The sequence below is a fragment of the Bubalus kerabau genome, chromosome 5, assembly GCF_029407905.1.
Source record: "Bubalus kerabau isolate K-KA32 ecotype Philippines breed swamp buffalo chromosome 5, PCC_UOA_SB_1v2, whole genome shotgun sequence".
Lineage (NCBI taxonomy): Eukaryota > Metazoa > Chordata > Mammalia > Artiodactyla > Bovidae > Bubalus > Bubalus kerabau.
The window spans coordinates 103,965,977-103,983,513 of record NC_073628.1 but is presented as its reverse complement, the minus strand read 5'-3'; the positions used below and the strand labels follow the sequence as shown (position 1 = coordinate 103,983,513).

General features: G+C 53.6%; 1 protein-coding gene across 1 annotated transcript; it reads right to left on the bottom strand.

Moving 5' to 3' along the window:
- Positions 1-2,231: 2,231 nt before the first annotated feature.
- On the bottom strand, positions 2,232-8,215 carry C5H1orf174 (chromosome 5 C1orf174 homolog). The gene is made up of 4 exons (XM_055583611.1): positions 8,066-8,215; positions 4,491-4,601; positions 3,261-3,734; positions 2,232-2,838 (listed from the first exon to the last, which is right to left on the bottom strand). Exons 1-4 carry the CDS (start codon positions 8,078-8,080, stop codon positions 2,725-2,727), a joined length of 714 nt encoding a protein of 237 aa, XP_055439586.1. The 5' UTR covers positions 8,081-8,215; the 3' UTR covers positions 2,232-2,724.
- Positions 8,216-17,537: the final 9,322 nt, after the last annotated feature.

Sequence of the window (17,537 nt, the reverse complement as noted above, 5' to 3'; positions counted from 1 at the left end):
GATTTTTAAAAAATAAACATATCAAAAAAGTTTGCCCTCATTGAGAATGACGAAAATGAGAAAAATAAGGGGTCAATGACTTAAAACACTGACCCAAATCTATGTCACCGAAACATACACACACTTAATTTTTTTTATTATTATTTTTAAAGAACTTTAAAAACGTATTTATTTGGCTGCCCCGGGTCTTAGTTGCGGCATGTGTGATCTAGTTCCCTGACCAGGGCTGGAACCTGGGCCCCCTGCATTGGGAACTCGAGAGTCTCAATGGGCCACCTGGGAAGTCCTTCCACACTCTTTACAAAGTGCCAGTCCTCTGTGGGATTTGAGAAGTGCTCTGTCAACTCATGGTGTCGACCTGGTCTGATGGGAAGTGGGGACGTGGGAGGGGCCGAATGCCCCTGAGCGCGGCGGTCTTATCTGTGCAGTGGAGTCCCTACCACACCCAGGGGCCCTGGTCCCGCCAGCTCCACTGACTGCCCCCTGCAACTCCCCAACACCCTGCGCTGCGGGGGTGCACCCATTCCAGCCTCTTCCTGACGTTTCTGGAAAGCAGCTCCACAGAGCTTCCTCAGGACCCGCCTCCTTATTCTACCCACCCCAGACACCCTGGGCAGGATGCACCCTCAGATTACTCACAATTAGAGCAATTTAACATGCCCTGTAATGTGCTTTTTGAAACTTTAATTCATCCCGGGCCTGATCCGTGTTCCTCCTGTTTTGCTTGTCACCCTGGGCTGGCCTGTTGGGGTGTCTTCTCTGTGCTGTCTGGACGTGTGAGTACAGAACAGGATCCCCAGGTGTGTTGCACTGGCCCCAGCCCCTCTTTACAGGGACACCTGGAGTCTTCTTCTGGTGACAAAGACTGGCCACAGACACAGACTTGCCACCTGCCACCTCCAACACCCAGCAGAGTCCACAGGGCATTCCCTGTGCTCAGCGTGACCCTCCAGTCGCCATAAGAGACCACAGCTGTGACTTAGGGGTGACAGCTGGTGCTGGGGGGTGGGCGGCACGACCTACCGTACCATCTATCGTGGGTTAGCGATAGAAAGGCTCAGAACGTGTAAGAAGCTGCCCGGGGCTGACAGGGCAGCCTGGGGGGCTGGGGAGGACCCTCTCCATGTTCCCTGAGGCCCGCGAGCTGCCAGACCTTGGGCTTCCAAGACTAAAGGTGACATCTTGCATTTTGGTGGGAACACGAGGAGGCACAGTTCCTGCAGGGGTGACGCTTGTCCTGGGAGCCGGCGTGGGTGAAACATAAAGCCCTGAAACCGGAAGCCGGCTGCTTGGCCCAGGCACCCGGCGCTGCGGTCACAGCAGTCATTCTTGCAGAATCTCTGTAAACTACTCTCCCTGGCTGCTTCCAAAGTGCCTCACAAGCAGCATCGTCCCTTCATTAAAGCAGCGTGTCGTCAGTAAACCACAGAACGATTCAGAGCAGGGGCCGTCACGGCTGCCGATGGCACAGTGGTCACGTGGAGGCAGAGTGACTGCAGCGACAGGCACCTTGGGGCGGCACTGGGGACTGTCGGGGACAGCGTGGGGCCTCGCTGGGCGCTTTAACGCCATTCTGCTCCCAAACGTGGCTCACAGGACGTCTGAGGGGGATGGGGTCTAGCGGCCATCATGACTGAGCCACAAGTGTCTACCAGCCCAGAAACAGCGAGACTGCTACTCGCTCATGAAAACCTAGCTCGGCCTCTGGGACTGCAGGCCGCTCCCCTCCTGTGCCAGTCACCCAGGACAGGCTTCCTCCTGGACGCCCTCCTTGTCCCTGGCCTTGGTGTCCTCTGCCAGCAGCCGGTGACAGGAGGTGGTGGCAGACAAGCAGGCCCCCGTCCCTCTCCAGAGCCCACTGGGAGGGATGTGACCCAGGTGCCCCGCGACACGAGGACCCTGGCGGTTTACCTCAGCTGGGCAGTGGTGCCTGGCAACCCCGCACCACAAAGAGCATGGCCTCGCCAGACAGCGACCCCCCACTACACGGGCGAGGGACGCACCCAACACCTGCCACCTCAGAGACCCCACGGCCTCACCAGAGGGGCTGTGTCCTCTCCAGTCCACAGCCCTGTGCTCTCAGCTTGGGGGGCTGTACCCAGGGCGCCCCCTCAACCCACCCCCGGCCTCCAGCTGCTGAATGGACCCGAGGGCCAAGCCAGCCTTGAGCAGAGAAGACAGGACAGAATGAGCTTTCTCACTGAAGGAATACAGCTCAAGGGACAGAAAACTTCCTTAAAAACATTTTCAAAATATATTTTATTTCTTTTCCATATGGATTTTGCTAAATGTCCAAGGTAAACATAAACTTTGTGTATGGAAATAAGGAGAGTTCTTTAAGAACCAGCATTGAATCAGTCATAAGAATGATCAAATTTTGATTATGGAAAATAAACCTGCATGTTATCAAAAGTAGAGAGCTTGAGTGAAGAGTTTTCTTGACAGAGATGTCTCTCATTTATGAGAGAAGTTGGCTCAACCCACTACCACGTGTACAGATGAGAGAAAACACATCACCGTGGAAACAGCAGCTTTATACCTGAGGACGTTCAGCCCCCGTGCACCAGCCTCCCGTAGGGACTGCCCACCTGTGTGGGTCAGTGCTGAGTGCTGATTATAAGCACGTCCTCTTGGAGACGTGTTTTGAATAAACCCCGTAATCTGAAAAATTATCACTGTCAATGGTACTAGACGTGCAGAGAATCAGCGTGTGCCTCTCACCCTCTACGTTTCCGCACCATCGGCGTCATCCTCGTCGTCGTCTTTGGCTCTGAAATGCATTTTCCTAAATTCGCGTCTGCTCATGGAAGGGCAGGATGAAGACACTGGCGGGAGGTCCTTGGAGGGAAGAAAACACCTGGCATAAGCCCCCTGGCTCCAGCCCCCAGTGTGGGCTCAACTCCCCTCTGCATGATGGAAGGAAGGAGAGGCACCGGGTTAAAGGCAGGAGCCAGCCCGCCAAGTGTGGGCAGCTGCCCAGAGAACCACAGGCCACGGCCACGACTTCCCATGGCACAGGAGGGCCCAGACGCACACAGGGCCAGGCCTGCCCACACCTGCGCTCACCAGGGCATCAGTTCTCGGACTTAGGGGGGTGGGGCCCCAAATTGGCACCTGTTTTGCTCTCTCCTCCCCAGTGACAGTTCTTACTGTGTGTGATCCACACCGAGCAGTGTGCACACGTGAGGACCGAGGTCAGGACCGAGCATGCGGTCTGCTGGGGATGCCCGTCCTGAGGAAGGGAGAAGCACTGGCCTTACCTGCATGAGCTCCACATTTCCAAAGAAGCGGCTCACAGGCATTGGCTGGTTGCTGTCGTCGTCCAGAAGGGCGCTGCCGTCCATGAGCAGTGGGGCCGCGGGGCCCTGCTCCAGGTCCAGTGCTGCCCCGTCCCTAGCGGGGCAGCCACCGTTGGACTCTCCTCCCACAGGGGCCCCATGTCTCGGTGGGAGTGGCTCGTCCTCAGTCTCTGCCGGGCTGGCATCGCTCTCGGTTCCACAGCGCCCTGGGAGGGGACCAGCTGTCCCCTGGGGAGTGGAGCCGCCAGCTTCCTTTCCCAGAAGTGAGGCCCCATCCTCGGCCGACGCCAAAGGTTCGTGTGTACATGGGGTCTCGGAGGGCGTGGCAGCGCTGTCACTCCGGTGTTTCTGGAGTTCTGACTTCACAAGATGACCTTTGTCATACTTGAACTTCTTGGACGTCCGCCTGTCGGTGGCTTTGTGTGATGAGGGAGTCTGTCAGGAAAAAACATGCAAGGGGACACCAGACATGTTTTGGGGTACGAAGCAGATGGCATATAATTAACACGCCTCAACCCTGGAGGCTGGCTGTCCTGCTCCTGGCTGACAGCGTCCCTGCTGGAACCACAGCTCGAGGACAGGGTCCTTTCACGGTTTCCAGTGAAGGGGCACCGTCCAGATGGATGGCTGGGAGAGAGTCCAGACACGCCCAGTGCTGTCCCCTGAAGGGTGTTGTGACAAGTGAAACGACAACCCAAGAACCAGTTTCCGTTTGTCTCTGCTGGGACGTGGGCTCCCAGGAGACAGAGCTCTGTGTGCCCGGCGCAGGAACGGGACTTGACTCAGCGCAGCTTTAAGGAGCAGTGCCCTGGGAGATATGGGCCGGTGCGGCTGTGAGACCCAGTCCAGCCAGACCCCAGGCTGTGGCTCAGGGAGCAGCTCCAGGAGCTGGGGCTGCCTGGCTGCCAGGCCTGCAAGACCCTGGACGGCAGACACAGGCCCCCTCCCTCCTCAACTGCCCACAGTCGGGAGCAGCACAGCCCGTGCCCACGTCGCTCAGGCTGCCTGGCAGAGGCTGCTGAGCCCACTGCCCTCAGAGGGCAGCACAAGCCCTGAGGTGGATCCTCCCACGGTCCCAGCACCGTGACCTTCATGCTGGTCTGTTGGCCTCGCCCCAGGCTTTCTAATGCAACATGTCTCGTAGAAAGGTGGACACTCCATCCAGTCCTGTATCTGAGGGGTGAGGCTCACCTGACATGCTGTCTGGGCAGACGTGGTGACGTGGGTATCCTGGGCTGAGGCTGATGCAGCTGAGCAGCTCCGGGCTCGGAGGCGCGCTGAGGACCGCACTCCACCTGCCAGCTGAGCCAGACCAGAGGCCAGTCAGAGACTCGGAGATGGCCCCTCCCGCCCCCATGTTTTTACTGACTGTGCAAAGACAGCAGCCTGTGTCCCTGCTCAGAAAGTTCTCGAACTTTTACAGGGTGTCCCGAGTTCTTGGTAAAAAGCAAAAAAAGCAAAAGACAACCCTCCATGCCCCCTCCTTGAAATCTCAGGGGAGGGGTCCCAATCCCATTGGTTTGAAGGTGCTCCAGCTGCTGGTGGACAGACCTCGATGCTGACAAACCACCCCACCACCACCTCGCTAAGAAGGCAAATTAAGTCTTCTAGTAATAAGGAAAGGATTAATTGAAACAATAAAGCTTACAATCATTTCTTTTTTTTTAATCAGTATTACCACTGTTATTCCTTTTTTTAATTTAAATTTATTTATTTTAATTGGAGGTTAATTACTTTACAATCATTTTACTTAAGAGTAATTTTAGGTTTTCAGAAAAGCAGCGAAGATGACAAGGGAGTTCCCACCCAGGGCATCCCTCAGCTTCCCTGGAGCCAACAACCCGCACGTCTGTCAAAATGAAGATGAGACCGGGCTTTATGCGAGTCTCACCCGCTTCCTCACTAACTGCTTTCTCTGTTCCAGAATGGGGACACTTAGACACTTAGCACACAACACACGAAAGCTCAGGTGAGAACTTGTAAGTGAAAGAGGTGGGTGACAGGGAGGAGGGAGTCGTGGAGGGCAAGCTAGACAGCCCCCAGTCACCGTAATCGAGACCTGGAGACACCGACCGGCTGGATGGGGGGCAATACGTGCCAAAGTGGAGAAGAGAGATCAGAAATCACACAAGCTCCTTGAAAAACCTTTAACAGCAGCTTCTCACCCATCCCTGCCCCGCCCCACCCCCACCCCCACCCACAGAGCCTTAGACATAAGAGATACAGGTTGGATCCCTGGGTTGGGAAGATCCCCTGGAGGAAGGCATGGCAACTCACTCCAGTATCCTTGCCTGGAGAATCCCACTAGGAGATTGTAAATGGAAAAAATATGGAAAAGACGCCCGTTAAGTTAGCAATTACTTGAGAAAGCAGGCTTGCTTAGCAACAAAACCATGAGACAGAAGTATAAGACATGCCCCCAGACAATAAAACAGTGGTGACGTGAGCCCCATGTCCTGCCCAGTGAGCTCAGTAAAGTAACGATCCCTAGGATGTGCTCTCTGCATACACAAAACAATAATTTGTGGACCTTGCTTGACCATATAGGGACAAGAAAACTCCCCTGCTCAGCCTGGAGGAGGAGCTGATGATGGAAGCATGATGTCTACTCAAGAAAGACAAAGTTCTTCTCTCCCTGTCCACTTTTCCTTTGATTATGAAACTAAAGCCTAAGTTCTCGGGGTACAACACCCCCTCTTCCACCCACTCGTAAACCGCACAAGCATCCATTCTAATAATCACTTCTTATCCATCACTTTGCTCTTGCTGAATTCTTTTCTGCACTGAGACATAAAGGACAGTGGCACTGGAGCTCTTTGGAGCCCCAGACATGACACCAATAGGTCTCACAGTTAAGAGTCCAACTCCAAATGTATTGATCCCGGGTCACATTGGCTTTCTCAAGGTGGGGCGTGAGGGAAATGGACTGGCCCTCGTGACAGCTGCCACCCAAGTGTCGATGCTCAGGTTCTGCTCGTGCTGAACAGCCTTAAAAGGAGCAGCACTCCCACTTCAAACTCGGGAGAGGACCCTGCTTGGGTCACACACTCATTGGAGCCCCTCTCCCTGCTCTGCCACCAGAGTTACCACATGAAAGCCCTGGTGGCTTGTCAGGGGGATGAGCCAAGACCCTGCTGGGTTCTGGGGCGTGTGCTGTGTAGGCCCTCCAGTAGCAGCAAGGTGCGTCTAGGTGCTTTCTACATAGTCCTTAAAATACTAGGGTGCAACCGCTCCTCAGAGGGCTTGTTACCACTCAGGGCAGGGGTGGCGGACACAGTACCCAGAGTTGCTATAGTGTCTAAAATGTCCAGTTTTCAACAGAAAATTAGGAAGCATGCAAAGAAACAGGAATGCAGACCCAAAGACTAGAATAATTGCAAGTAAAAGAAACTGCCTGTGACAGTGATCAGATGCGGGATTTATCAGAGAAGAACTTCAAACTAGCCATTTTAAACATGTTCAAGAACTAAGAGAAACCATAATTAAAGATTTAATGACATCATACCAAATAAGAGATTATCAATAAATAAAAACAGACATTATAAAAAAAACAAATGGGAACTCAGGAGTTGAAAATTACAATAGCTGAAATTAAAAATTCACTGGTGGGTTTTGAGTGGGCAGTGCTCAAGAATAAATATGGACCAGAAGAATAAGAGAACTTGAAGACAGATTGCTAGATTACACAAACCGAAAAACAAAAAGAAATAAGGATGAAATAGAATGAAGAGAGCCTCAGAGACCACTAAATGAACCATCATACATGTAATGGGAGTACCAGGAAGAAAGGAGTACAAAAAATATTGGAAAAAATAAGGGCTGAAAACTTCCCAAATTTATTGAAGAACAATGTACAAACCCAGCAATCTCAAATAACTGAATTTCAAGTAGGATAACTGCAAAGAGATCTATAGTCAGATGCAACCCTACAAATGCTGCAACTCAAGGACTATGGAAGATGCAAACAGCAAGAGCTCACTCAGTCGTGTCCGACTCTTTCCAGGCTCCTCTGTCCATGGGATTCTCCAGGCAATAATACTGGACTGTGTTGCCATTTCCTCCTCCAGGGGAATCTTACCCACTTAGGGATGGAACCGGCGCCTCCTGCATTGTAGGAGAATTCTTGGGAATCCCCAAGTGGCGGAGCTAAACAATCCATCACAAGTCAGGAAGTCAGACTGGGAAAGTGCCATCCACCTGGGGTCTTCAGGAGACCCACTTTGGAGTCAAAGGTACAAACAATAAAAAGGAGAACAGACCAGGAGAGCCCAGGTGCGGCTCCCATCCCCAAGAGGCCCACCTCCACAGGCAGGGCGTATCCAGTCCCGGGCCCTAGACCGGCCGACGGCTGTACCAGGAGCTACCGCCCCTCAATTCTCTCCACCCTCCGGGGTGGACCCCTCGTCGTGTGCCCCAACTTGGGCTGACAGACTCCGGGCCGGGCAGCGTCAGAGTATCGGGGGTTCAGACTAGCTCTGGAGAGGGAACCCCCCATTCCAGAACTTGGTCTGGGAACATCCTTCTCAGAGCCCTCCAGCCGGAGGGGGTGTAGGGTACGTGCGCCTGTGTGTCTGGTGTGTGCTTCTGTGTGTGGGGGGGGGGGGGGGAGGGGGCTAAGGGCGTGGCCTAAGAGAACCCCCCTCCCGGGGGGCGTGGCCTGGGAGACCCCTTCCGGGGGTCGAGACACAGGCGGAGACCCCTCCCCCCTCCTTCCGAGGCGTCCTATGGCTCAGCCTCAGCTCCCACGCGGCCTCCGCCCCCCTCACCTTCCGGCTCCTCATGAGTGTGAGCGGCGCGCTGCCGCTCCCAGCCCCGCAGCCAAGGCTCCGCGCCCAGCCTAATCCTTTCCACCGGAGAAGAGATCCGGCGGCCCTTGGCTCGCGCCGCGGCGTGTGACGCCACCAGAAGACTGGCCAATCACAGCTCGGCGTCCCCAGGTATGTGACCCAACAGAGTCGGCGTTTTACGTATGGGCGGGGAGACGGCCATGTTTGTGAAGGGCTCCTCCCTTGCGGTTTCTCCAGCCGCCATGTTTAAGTGGGGCGGCGGCCATGATTATAAGGGGCGCCTCCCTCCTAGTTTCTGCGGTCTCCATGTTTAAGTGGGGCGATGGCGACCAGGTTGAGGGACCCTGGCTGCTGTCCCTGGCCACGAGCGTGGAGGTGGGCGGGAAGGTCCTGCGCGGTGGTCTCTTCCACGCGAGTCGGGCAGCTGAATTTCCCCGGTGCCGGCCCTGTCTTCTGGGCTCCGGGCGCGATGCTACAGTCCCTGGAAGTGGGCCCGCGAGGCCGTCCCCGGCCGTGTTCGCACTGCCCGCCGCCGGGGGCGGGGCGGGCCGGGCCCGGGGCTGCACGGCGAGCCCGATCGCGGGGGCTGGGAAGGCGGCGGCCTCTCCCGCCGCGAGCTCCGGGGCGGCCACCCTCGGCTGGAGCTCCCGGGTGGAGCCCCCCGCGCTAGGCCGCACCACCTAGCGGCGGCCGACGGGCGGGAACCTGCCTTCTGGGTCCCGGGTCTCGGGCGCGGGCGTCGGCGCCACGGGGCCGGGTCCACGGACGAGGCTGAAGTCTGCCGGGTTTTCGGGCCTCCAGAGCCGGGAGACACCAGCCTCTGTGCCCGCGGGAGGGTCCTTCCGGGAACCGCCCACCTTCTCAACAGGGACGCAGAATAAACGACTGTGCTGTGTACTTTTGTTATTATTATTCTAACAGGTGAGAACATTTACATCAGGCAGTTTTATCAGAAACATTCGATTTTGCACTTAAAAGTGTAAAGGTTGAAGTGTGTACCGCTCGAGGGACCCTCACTCATGTGGTTCCCTGGCTCTGCCAAAGGTTTCATGCTCACTCATGTGGTTCCCTGGCTCTGCCAAAGGTTTCATGCTCTGCTCTGACGGAATGACCCCCGAAGCCTGGAAAAACAGTCGATGCCCGTTTTTAGTACATAAAAAGCAGGGTCCCTCAGGATCCTCCAAAAAGCCCTGTAGACTGTCTCGTCTTAGAAATCTGACTTTTGTTAATTAGGGGGAGCCCCTTCCCATAGACTGCACTTGGGGCTTTGCTTTCGGCAGTGCATCAAGTCCTAGGGTACACACTGCACACACCTGCCTGGCCTGTCCATCTTCCTTCCCAGTCCCCTGCTTCTCACTGAGTTGTTCCCCATGGTGCACAGGGAAGGGAAAAAAGACTAATGCAGACTGGCAGGAAATCCATTTGAAGAGGAAGCTAACATAATCACTGTCAGCTGCTAAGAAAGAAGCAAAGTGATACAGTGTTAAATACCTAACCTGTCCCATTTTCAGGCTTCCCAGATGTCACAGTGGTAAAAATTCCCCCTGCCAATGCAGGAGACACAAGAGATGGAGGTTTGATCCCTGGGTGGGGAAGATCCCTTGGAGAGGGAAATGGCAACCCACTTCAGTATTCTTGCCTGGGAAATCCCATGGAGTTGCAAAGAGTCAGACAGGACTGAGCATGAACGTCCCATTTTCACTGGAGTGGGTTTCATAAAAAGCTAGGTTCTATGGTTTTACTTCGGGCTCCTTAAGGGCTCTGAGTTCTCATTAACCTGGGGTTGATGGTCACAAGCCAGCGTTTGGCTCCAGGTGGTTATGGTTAATGCCAGTTGAGATGAGCTGGACCACATCCTCTCAGTGTCACCCTGGTTTAACCTCCCTAAGGTGCTCTTGGGCTCTTGTTGCTGACACATTCAGCTCTTCCCTCACCGCACTCCTGCCCCTAGTCTACGTGAGTGGTACTTCCAGCCGCCCAGCCGCTCAGGCCTGACCCCGAGGCCCTTACTGCCTGAGTCCCTCAGTGAACGTTCCCGGTCTCCCTTCTCCTCTTGCCTTGGCAGCCAGAATGGTCGTTGATCCACGGTGACCTGCCCCTCTGCTAATGCTCTTCAGCTCTTCCTCACCGCTTCTAGAGTGAAGACCAACAGTCCTAATTGACCTGCATGGCCCAGCACAGTGCCTGGCTCAGCGGCTACTCAATGAGTGTTGGTTGAATAAGTGCACAGGAGGCGCTGTGAGGTTGCCCACCGCTGCTCCCCGTCTGGATCCATCTAGCCCTGCTGTATGCCCCCTCCCGCTCTGCTGTGCACCCCACTCCCCTGTGTGCCCCCGCCCTGCATGCTCTGTTCTTTCCACCTGGAAAAGTTTCTCCCCAGCCCCCACCCATTGTGTTCAGCAAATTCATTCCTTAAAGCTCAACTCAGATTCAGTTTCTTGGTTGGGGGACATTACTAAATGTTCCCCCTCAAACCCCCAAATTAAGTCTGCCAATTGGGTTTTTTTTTTTTTTTTTTTTTGGTCATGCCGTGGGGGCATGTGGGATCTTAGTTCCTCCACCAGGGATTGAACCTGTGCCTTTCACTTTGGGAGCTCGGTGATTTAACCACTGGAAGTCAGTCTGCCAATTGTTTTTTAGCATCATGCACTCTTGCTCCAGGACACGGTGCCAGCTGGCTCTGCCCTCTCTCTTGGAGCACCACATGGCGCACACCTGCACTTGCTCACTCTTTGTGTCTGCTGCGCTTCTCTCGTGGCCGGCACCAAGCTGGGCCTGGGGTGGCAGTGGTGGTGAGCTCATACGGAGCCTGCCTTTTAGTGTTGTGGCCCTGCAGGGGATTGGGCACTGGTGGAATAATCACACAAGGAGCCATCAGTCTGTGTTGGAGCAAGAGGCCACAGGGAGAAGCCACACAGGGGCAGCAGCTGGGATGTCAGACCCACGCGGGGTCAGGTAAGACTCCTTGGAGAGTGGGAGTGGATCAGGAGTTAGCTCTTCCTCCAGGACCCAAGCCCCTCTCAGGTTCCCCAGGAGGAATCACGCAGGAGCCCACGCCTGGGCAGAGGGTCACCCTTCCTGAGGCTCTGTCCTGGTGGAGGAGCCGTGCTTGGACTCTCTGCTCTCCCCACCTCCCCAGCTGCCATTTCAGGATGTGATCCATCCTGGAAGGCACACAGAGAACACGGAACCAAAATCATGCCTTGGAGCATCCTTCTGGGTTCCTCGGCGCCCTTGGTGTCTCTTTTTCTTGCTTAACGGCTGTACCCCCTGCCCTTTCAGGGTTAGGGGCCCTGAGAGGGGTGTCTTATGATGGCAGGATGCTGGTCCTCATTGGTGGTTGGTCCCCCAGGTGGATCACAAGCTCCCTGAAGGCAGGGACTGTGTCCTACTCACAACGATGTCCTAGGACCCTGGCCCGTGGCTGGGACATGCTGGCAGGGACTCGGGAAGCACTGGACAAAAGATGGATGGTGGTGATGACGCATCAGAAGAAGCTGAGGATGGAAGATTCCAAGGAAACTTTGTCTTCTCAATGAAGACACGGTCTCACTGCTGAAACACCTGTGTGTCCATAGCTCAGTATCTGCATTTTATGAACACCACAGGGCAGGTGAGAAATCAGAAGAGAATTTTCCACTGATTAGCAGTCTGTCGGTTCATTAACTGAGGCCACCCCTAATCTGGAGTGTGTCTAGTTACTCCCAGCAGATACTGGCCTATATGATGAGGGGTTGTCTCTGATACCCTGACCCTTTATATTTAAAAGAAAGACGGAAAAAAAAAAAAAGCAAGCTCTCAGTAGGTTGTGGAGCAGCAAGAACTCTCATTTGTTCCTGGAGGGATTGAAGCACAGTGCAGCCGCTGGAAAACAGCTGGGCAGGTTCCAACAAACCCAGACAGAGTCTTAGCATCCATCCCAGCAACCATGCTCCTTGGTAGTTACCCAGAGGAGCTGAAAGCCTGTGTCCACACTCAGTCTGCACACGATGTTTATGTCACTTTTATTCACAATCGCTAAAACCTGGAAGCAACCAAGATGTCCTTCTGGAGGTGAATGGATAATAAACTACAGTGCGTCCAGACAATGGAGTATTATTTAGTGTTTAAAAAGAAATGCGCTCCCAAGCCTTGAAAAGACAAGGAGGACCCTTTAAATGCATTTTACCAAGTGAAAGAAGCCAATCTGAAAAGGCTGCATACTGTGTGGTTCCAACAATATAACAATTCTGGAAAAGGCAAAACTATGGAGACAGTAAAAAGATGAGTGGTTGCCAGGGGCTTGGGGAGGGGACAGATGAGTAGGCAGAGCATAGAGTATTTTTAGGGCTCTGAAAATACTCTGTACAATATCATCACGATGGCTGCGTGTCATTTTGAAAAAAAAGTGAAAAATGTTAGTTGCTCAGTGGTGTCTGACTCTTTGTGACCCCATGGACTTTGTAGCCTGCAGGCTCCGCTGTCCATGGAGTTCTCCAGGCTAGAATACTGAGTGGATAACCATTTCCTTCTCCAGGGGATCTTTTTGACTCAGGGATTGAATCCACATTTCCTGCTTTGCAGGCGGATTCTTTACCATCTGAGCCACCAGGGAAGCCCGTATCATTATGAAAGTGGAAGTCGTTCAGTCATATCTGACTCTATGACCCCATGAACTCTGTAGCCCATCAGGCTCCTCTGTTCATGGAATTCTCCAGGCCAGAATACTGGAGTGGCTTGCCGTTCCCTTCTCCAGAGGATCTTCCCAACCCAGGGATTGAACCCAGGTCTCCCGCATTGCAGGCAGATTTTTTTTACCATCTGAGACACCAGGAAGCCCAAGAATACTGGAGTGGGGAACCTGTCTCTTCTCCAGGGGATCTTTCTGACCCAGGGATTGAATCCTCATCTCCTACATTGCAGGCTGATTCTTTACCAGCTGAGCCACCAGGGAACCCCGTTATCATTATAAACTTGCCCAAATCCATAGAATGTACAGCACCGAGAGTGAGGCTTAATGTAAACTGTAGACTTTGGGTGATAATGACATGTCAGCCTAGGTTCATGTATTGTAAAAAATGCGTCCCTCAGGTGGGGATGCTGATGGTGGGAGGTACGTGGAAAATCTGTGCATTCCCCTCAATTTTTCTGTGAGCCTAAAAATTCTCTTTTAAAAGCCTACGAAGGAAAAAAAAAGTGATAAATTTCAGCAGTGATTAGAAAAAAGAAAAAGCTCACAGCCTGATTTTTAATGTTTTGATTGACTTGAAAGACAGTTTCCTTAGTAGCTCACCTCTCCTGCCTGACTCAGTTGAACAATCAGAGCGCTACAGCTGTGCAGCCGTCTAATTCCTTGAACGAGTCAATTACACGCAAATTTGCCAAGGTCCTACCAGGCACCAGGCATCTTCAGGACATGAAGATTGACAAGGAGGTGCAGGCTCAGAGTCCTTCAGGGCTGACAAGAGGTGCACATACCTCCTGTGAGCAGAGAAAGTGCCAACAAGTTCCAAAGGGCCACTAGTGTTGTGCAGAAAACAGTCTCTGTAGAGGGAGGATGGTCAGGGAAGGCTTTCTGGAGGAGGTGATGCTTGATGCAAAGAGCTGACTCACTGGAAAAGACCCTGATGCTGGGAAAGACTGAGGGTAGGAGGGGAAGGGGACAACAGAGGATGAGATAGTTGGATGGTACCACTGACTCAATGGACATGAGTTTGAGCAAACTCCTGGAGATGGTGAAGGACAGGGAAGCCTGGCATGCTGCATTCAACAGGGTTGCAAAGAGTCAGACATGACCGAACGACTGAACAACAATCTGTGGGTGTGGGAGCCCAGGGATGCCCTATACAAGGTCTTGCTGGTAGTAAATATCAGTGCAGCTTCCATCAGCTGCTTTGCAGGCTAATCAAACAGTCTGTGACATTAAAGCCTTTGAGAATAAGAGGTCATTTTCTGCTTCAAATCCCCTACAAACTACTGGGAAGAGGGGTCAATGGTGGGTCTATTACACAAGTTCACATTTCAGCAAATTCAGGATCCACGGAGAGACCTGTGTGAGGGCGCCCTCCCCCAGCTCACGGCTGTCCCCCACTTCTCTTTGCCTCCCTGACAGGAAACTTGGAGGCATCCTTATTCAGAATTTCTTGATCTTGTTTTTCCTTGTTCACTTGGCTTTCCATGCTGGGCTTCTGTCTTTTATCTTCAATTAATCATGTGTGTGTTCTAAAAAAAATCTAACTGTGCTTCTGTTTTTACTGCTAGCAACTCTGAATCGTCTTAGGAAGTAGTCAGGATGTAAATGTATATGAGGCAAAATCCTCCTGATGCCTCCAGTTGCATCGACATCAAATGGCTAGAAATTCACCAGGATCAGCCAGGGCTGGTCCCCGGAGGCCTTCCGATCGCACTGTAACTGCCATCAGTACCATTCGTTTCATTCATCCAACATTTACAGAGCTCTGTGTGTGTACTGCGCTTCAGCGCTGTAAGAAATACTATGTCCACATCACACAGCTCGGCTGACAGCTGTAAGGGGTGGGGGTGGGGCTCCTGTGAAGCTAGGGGGCTTGGGATCTCGGGGAACCGCAGACGTTTACTGCAAGCCAGGGCAGAGGTACCACCAAGCTGCTGCTTTGAGAACTGCTGTGATCCCCATTTGCCTTGACAACACATGGAGCACACACCCCGAGGGTATTAATGGAACCATAATCCAAGTGGAACATTTAGGACTGTGTCCTGGCCTGGAAGTTCTGGTTGGCTGTGTTGGGACAAAGCTGTTCGCTGGGCATGGGCATCACAGTGATCATGTCCTTTGAGTAAAAACCCAGGGATTTGCAGAGCCTGGAAAAGGCTAAATTTCCAGTAAGACAGAGAAAGTGCTGTTTTATGAGGACCTTTGGGCCAGCAGGAAGAAAGACACAAAGGAGAAAAGGTCTATTCTGAGAGCTCCAGGCCCTCGGGCCAGGTTGGGGATAGTGGACCTTAGCTCATGGTCACATTTAACGGGGATGCTCAGGTCAGGAGGGAAAGTGTGAATTCGTCTCTCGCTGCAGATTTACTCCTGGCTTTCGCTCCCAGGTGTCTTCCATCGCCCTCTCAGCTCGTTTGGCTAAACAAACATCAGTGACACGTTAGGGATAGCTGCCAAAGGTGTGAATTTGCATTGTTAGCTCAGTGCTTTCTCCCTCCTCGCTGTGTGGTTGTGTGTGGGCTGAGCGTGGGGTTAATACGCTTGTAAGGTGCTGAGTTCTGGGCATTGCCTGCATCCCGGCCCGAGCATCATGGGGCCCTGCCTTTCCGACGTGATATGGGGAAAGCCACCAGGAGAGGCTGGTGGTGACTGCGGTTCTCACTGACATCACATTCTGGTTGGACATGGAATCAGTTAGCACCGGGAACAGTTGACCTCAAGTCTAGGTCTCAAGGGGCTAAATTTCATTGGAGTCCAGGTCCACCAAGTTCCACCTGGGCTGCAGAGAGGTTTCAAGGTGCCGCCCCCGCCCCTGCTTCAGGAAAGGCGATAAAGGCCCTCTGAGGGGCAGCAGGGCGATGGGAGTGCCTGCCTGGGGTCGTGGGGGGACCCAGGACTGCAGTTTGTGAAGCCTTCCTTCCAGACGCCCTCAGCCCTAGACAGACTTGAAAGCCATGCATGTGCAGGTTTGCTCAGTGATGTGGGTGGGGCAGGGAGATTTCGCACCAGCAGCTTGGAAGCAAGACAAGGTCTCTGGGACCTCGTCTGTTTCCCCTTCCCAGTGGCTGGTGGCCAGACTCAGGGAGAAAGTTACTCGACAGGGGAGTGGGTTTATTCACAGAAACATAACCTGCATGAGTCTGCAGGGGTCCTAAGGGATGCCAAAAGGGCCCCCACCCCACGCTGGTGAGCGGGGTCTTCCCTGATCCGTGGGCACAGGGAGTACAGTGACACGTGGCTGCCCTGCCCGCACCAGCTGGCTCCTGTGCCTGCAGGAATCCCCATGTCCTTGAAGGGCATCTGCCTCCTCACATCCCCGCCCGCGCTGGCGTCCCCGTCATGCTGCTTCCTAACCATCCAGAGCAGATTCAGGTCCCTGCATTCTGAGGCAGCTCAGTGCCGGGTAAGTGTTACCGTGCACAGATTGAAGTGGTGCAGCCAGGGTTACCTGTAGCTCCTGCTCAGCAGCTAGCAGGTGTGAGCCGATGTCGTGGACATAACCTTGCTTCTCAGGAGTGCCTCGGCCATGGCTGGCTGGCTGCCCGGTTCTCTGCAGTCTCACCTGTCTCACTCGGGCGTGGGCTCCCCTCCTGCCTCGAGCCAACCCTCTTCAGTCGGCACAGAACGGGAGGGGGAACCTGCTTTGTTGTCTGGTCTCCAAACACGTCTCAGTTTGTGGGGTGCTGGCTCGTGGACAGGGAGCAGCTCAGAAGGTTTGTGCCTTATTGAGTCTTTTATGACTGAACCATCTGGAAATCTGGGAACGTTTCAAGCTAATGCAGTTGGCACGAGCTTAGAGGTGAAAAGGTGGGGATGATCTTTTCTGTTGGAGTTGCCAGTCCCAGGATCGCTAACTTCCATATTCCAGAAGGCAGATCTGTATCGGATCCGGGTTGGGACAGAAACTCATCTCTGTCCTCCCTTACACACACACACACACACACACACACACACACACGGGCACGTCCTGGAGAGTTCAGTGTGTATGCATGATCAGTGTGTCTGACTCTACCCAGCCAGGCTCCTGTATCTGTGGGATTTCCCAGGCAAGAACACTGGAATAGGTTGCCATGCTCTTTTCCAGGAGATCTTCCTGACCCAGGGATCGAACCCAAGTCTCTCATGGCTCCTGTATTGGCGGGTGGATTCTTCACCACTAGCGCCACCTGGGAAGCCAAAGTCAAAGGACTCAAGACCTCATTCAGTTGCAGGTTGGGGGCCCCCAGGACCACCCCGAGTTGCTGATTCTCCTTAAGGAATCACAGAGCTCATGAGAGGTATGATTCTCAGGATTCGGTTTCATTTTTTCAGGGAAGAGATGCAGATTGAGATCAACCAAAGGAGGAGATGCCCAGGCAGAGTCCTAGGAAAATACCTGAGGAGTGCCCTCCCCGTAGAGTGCTCTCCTGCACCTCAGTGTCCCATGCCCTTACTGGGTAGGCCTCCAGTCAACTGATTTTTGATTGATGATTGATTTCCTGCATCATTGGCCTCAGTCTCCACCGATACCTTTGACCCCCACCCTGAATCACGAGGTTGGTCCTTCTGGCCCAGCCAGCCCCACCCTGAGCCTTCCAGGTGAGCTGTTCCCCACCGTACATCACATTGCGTGCTCAGTCACTTCAGTCATGTCTGACTCTTTGCAACCTCATGGACTGTAGCCCACCAAGGTCTTCTGTCCATGGGGATTCTGCAGGCAAGAATACTGGAGTGGGTTGCCATTTCCTTCTCCAGGGGATCTTCCCAACCCAGGGATTGATCCCGAGTCTCTTATGTCTCCTG

Bases quoted from the DNA above. Each gene is read 5' to 3' on its own strand.
- C5H1orf174 (XM_055583611.1), bottom strand. The intron at 3,735-4,490 runs GTGAGCCTCACC...TTTTCCTGACAG, and splicing joins CTGCCCAGACAGCATGTCAG to ACTCCCTCATCACACAAAGC. The intron at 2,839-3,260 runs GTAAGGCCAGTG...CTTCCCTCCAAG, and splicing joins GAAATGTGGAGCTCATGCAG to GACCTCCCGCCAGTGTCTTC.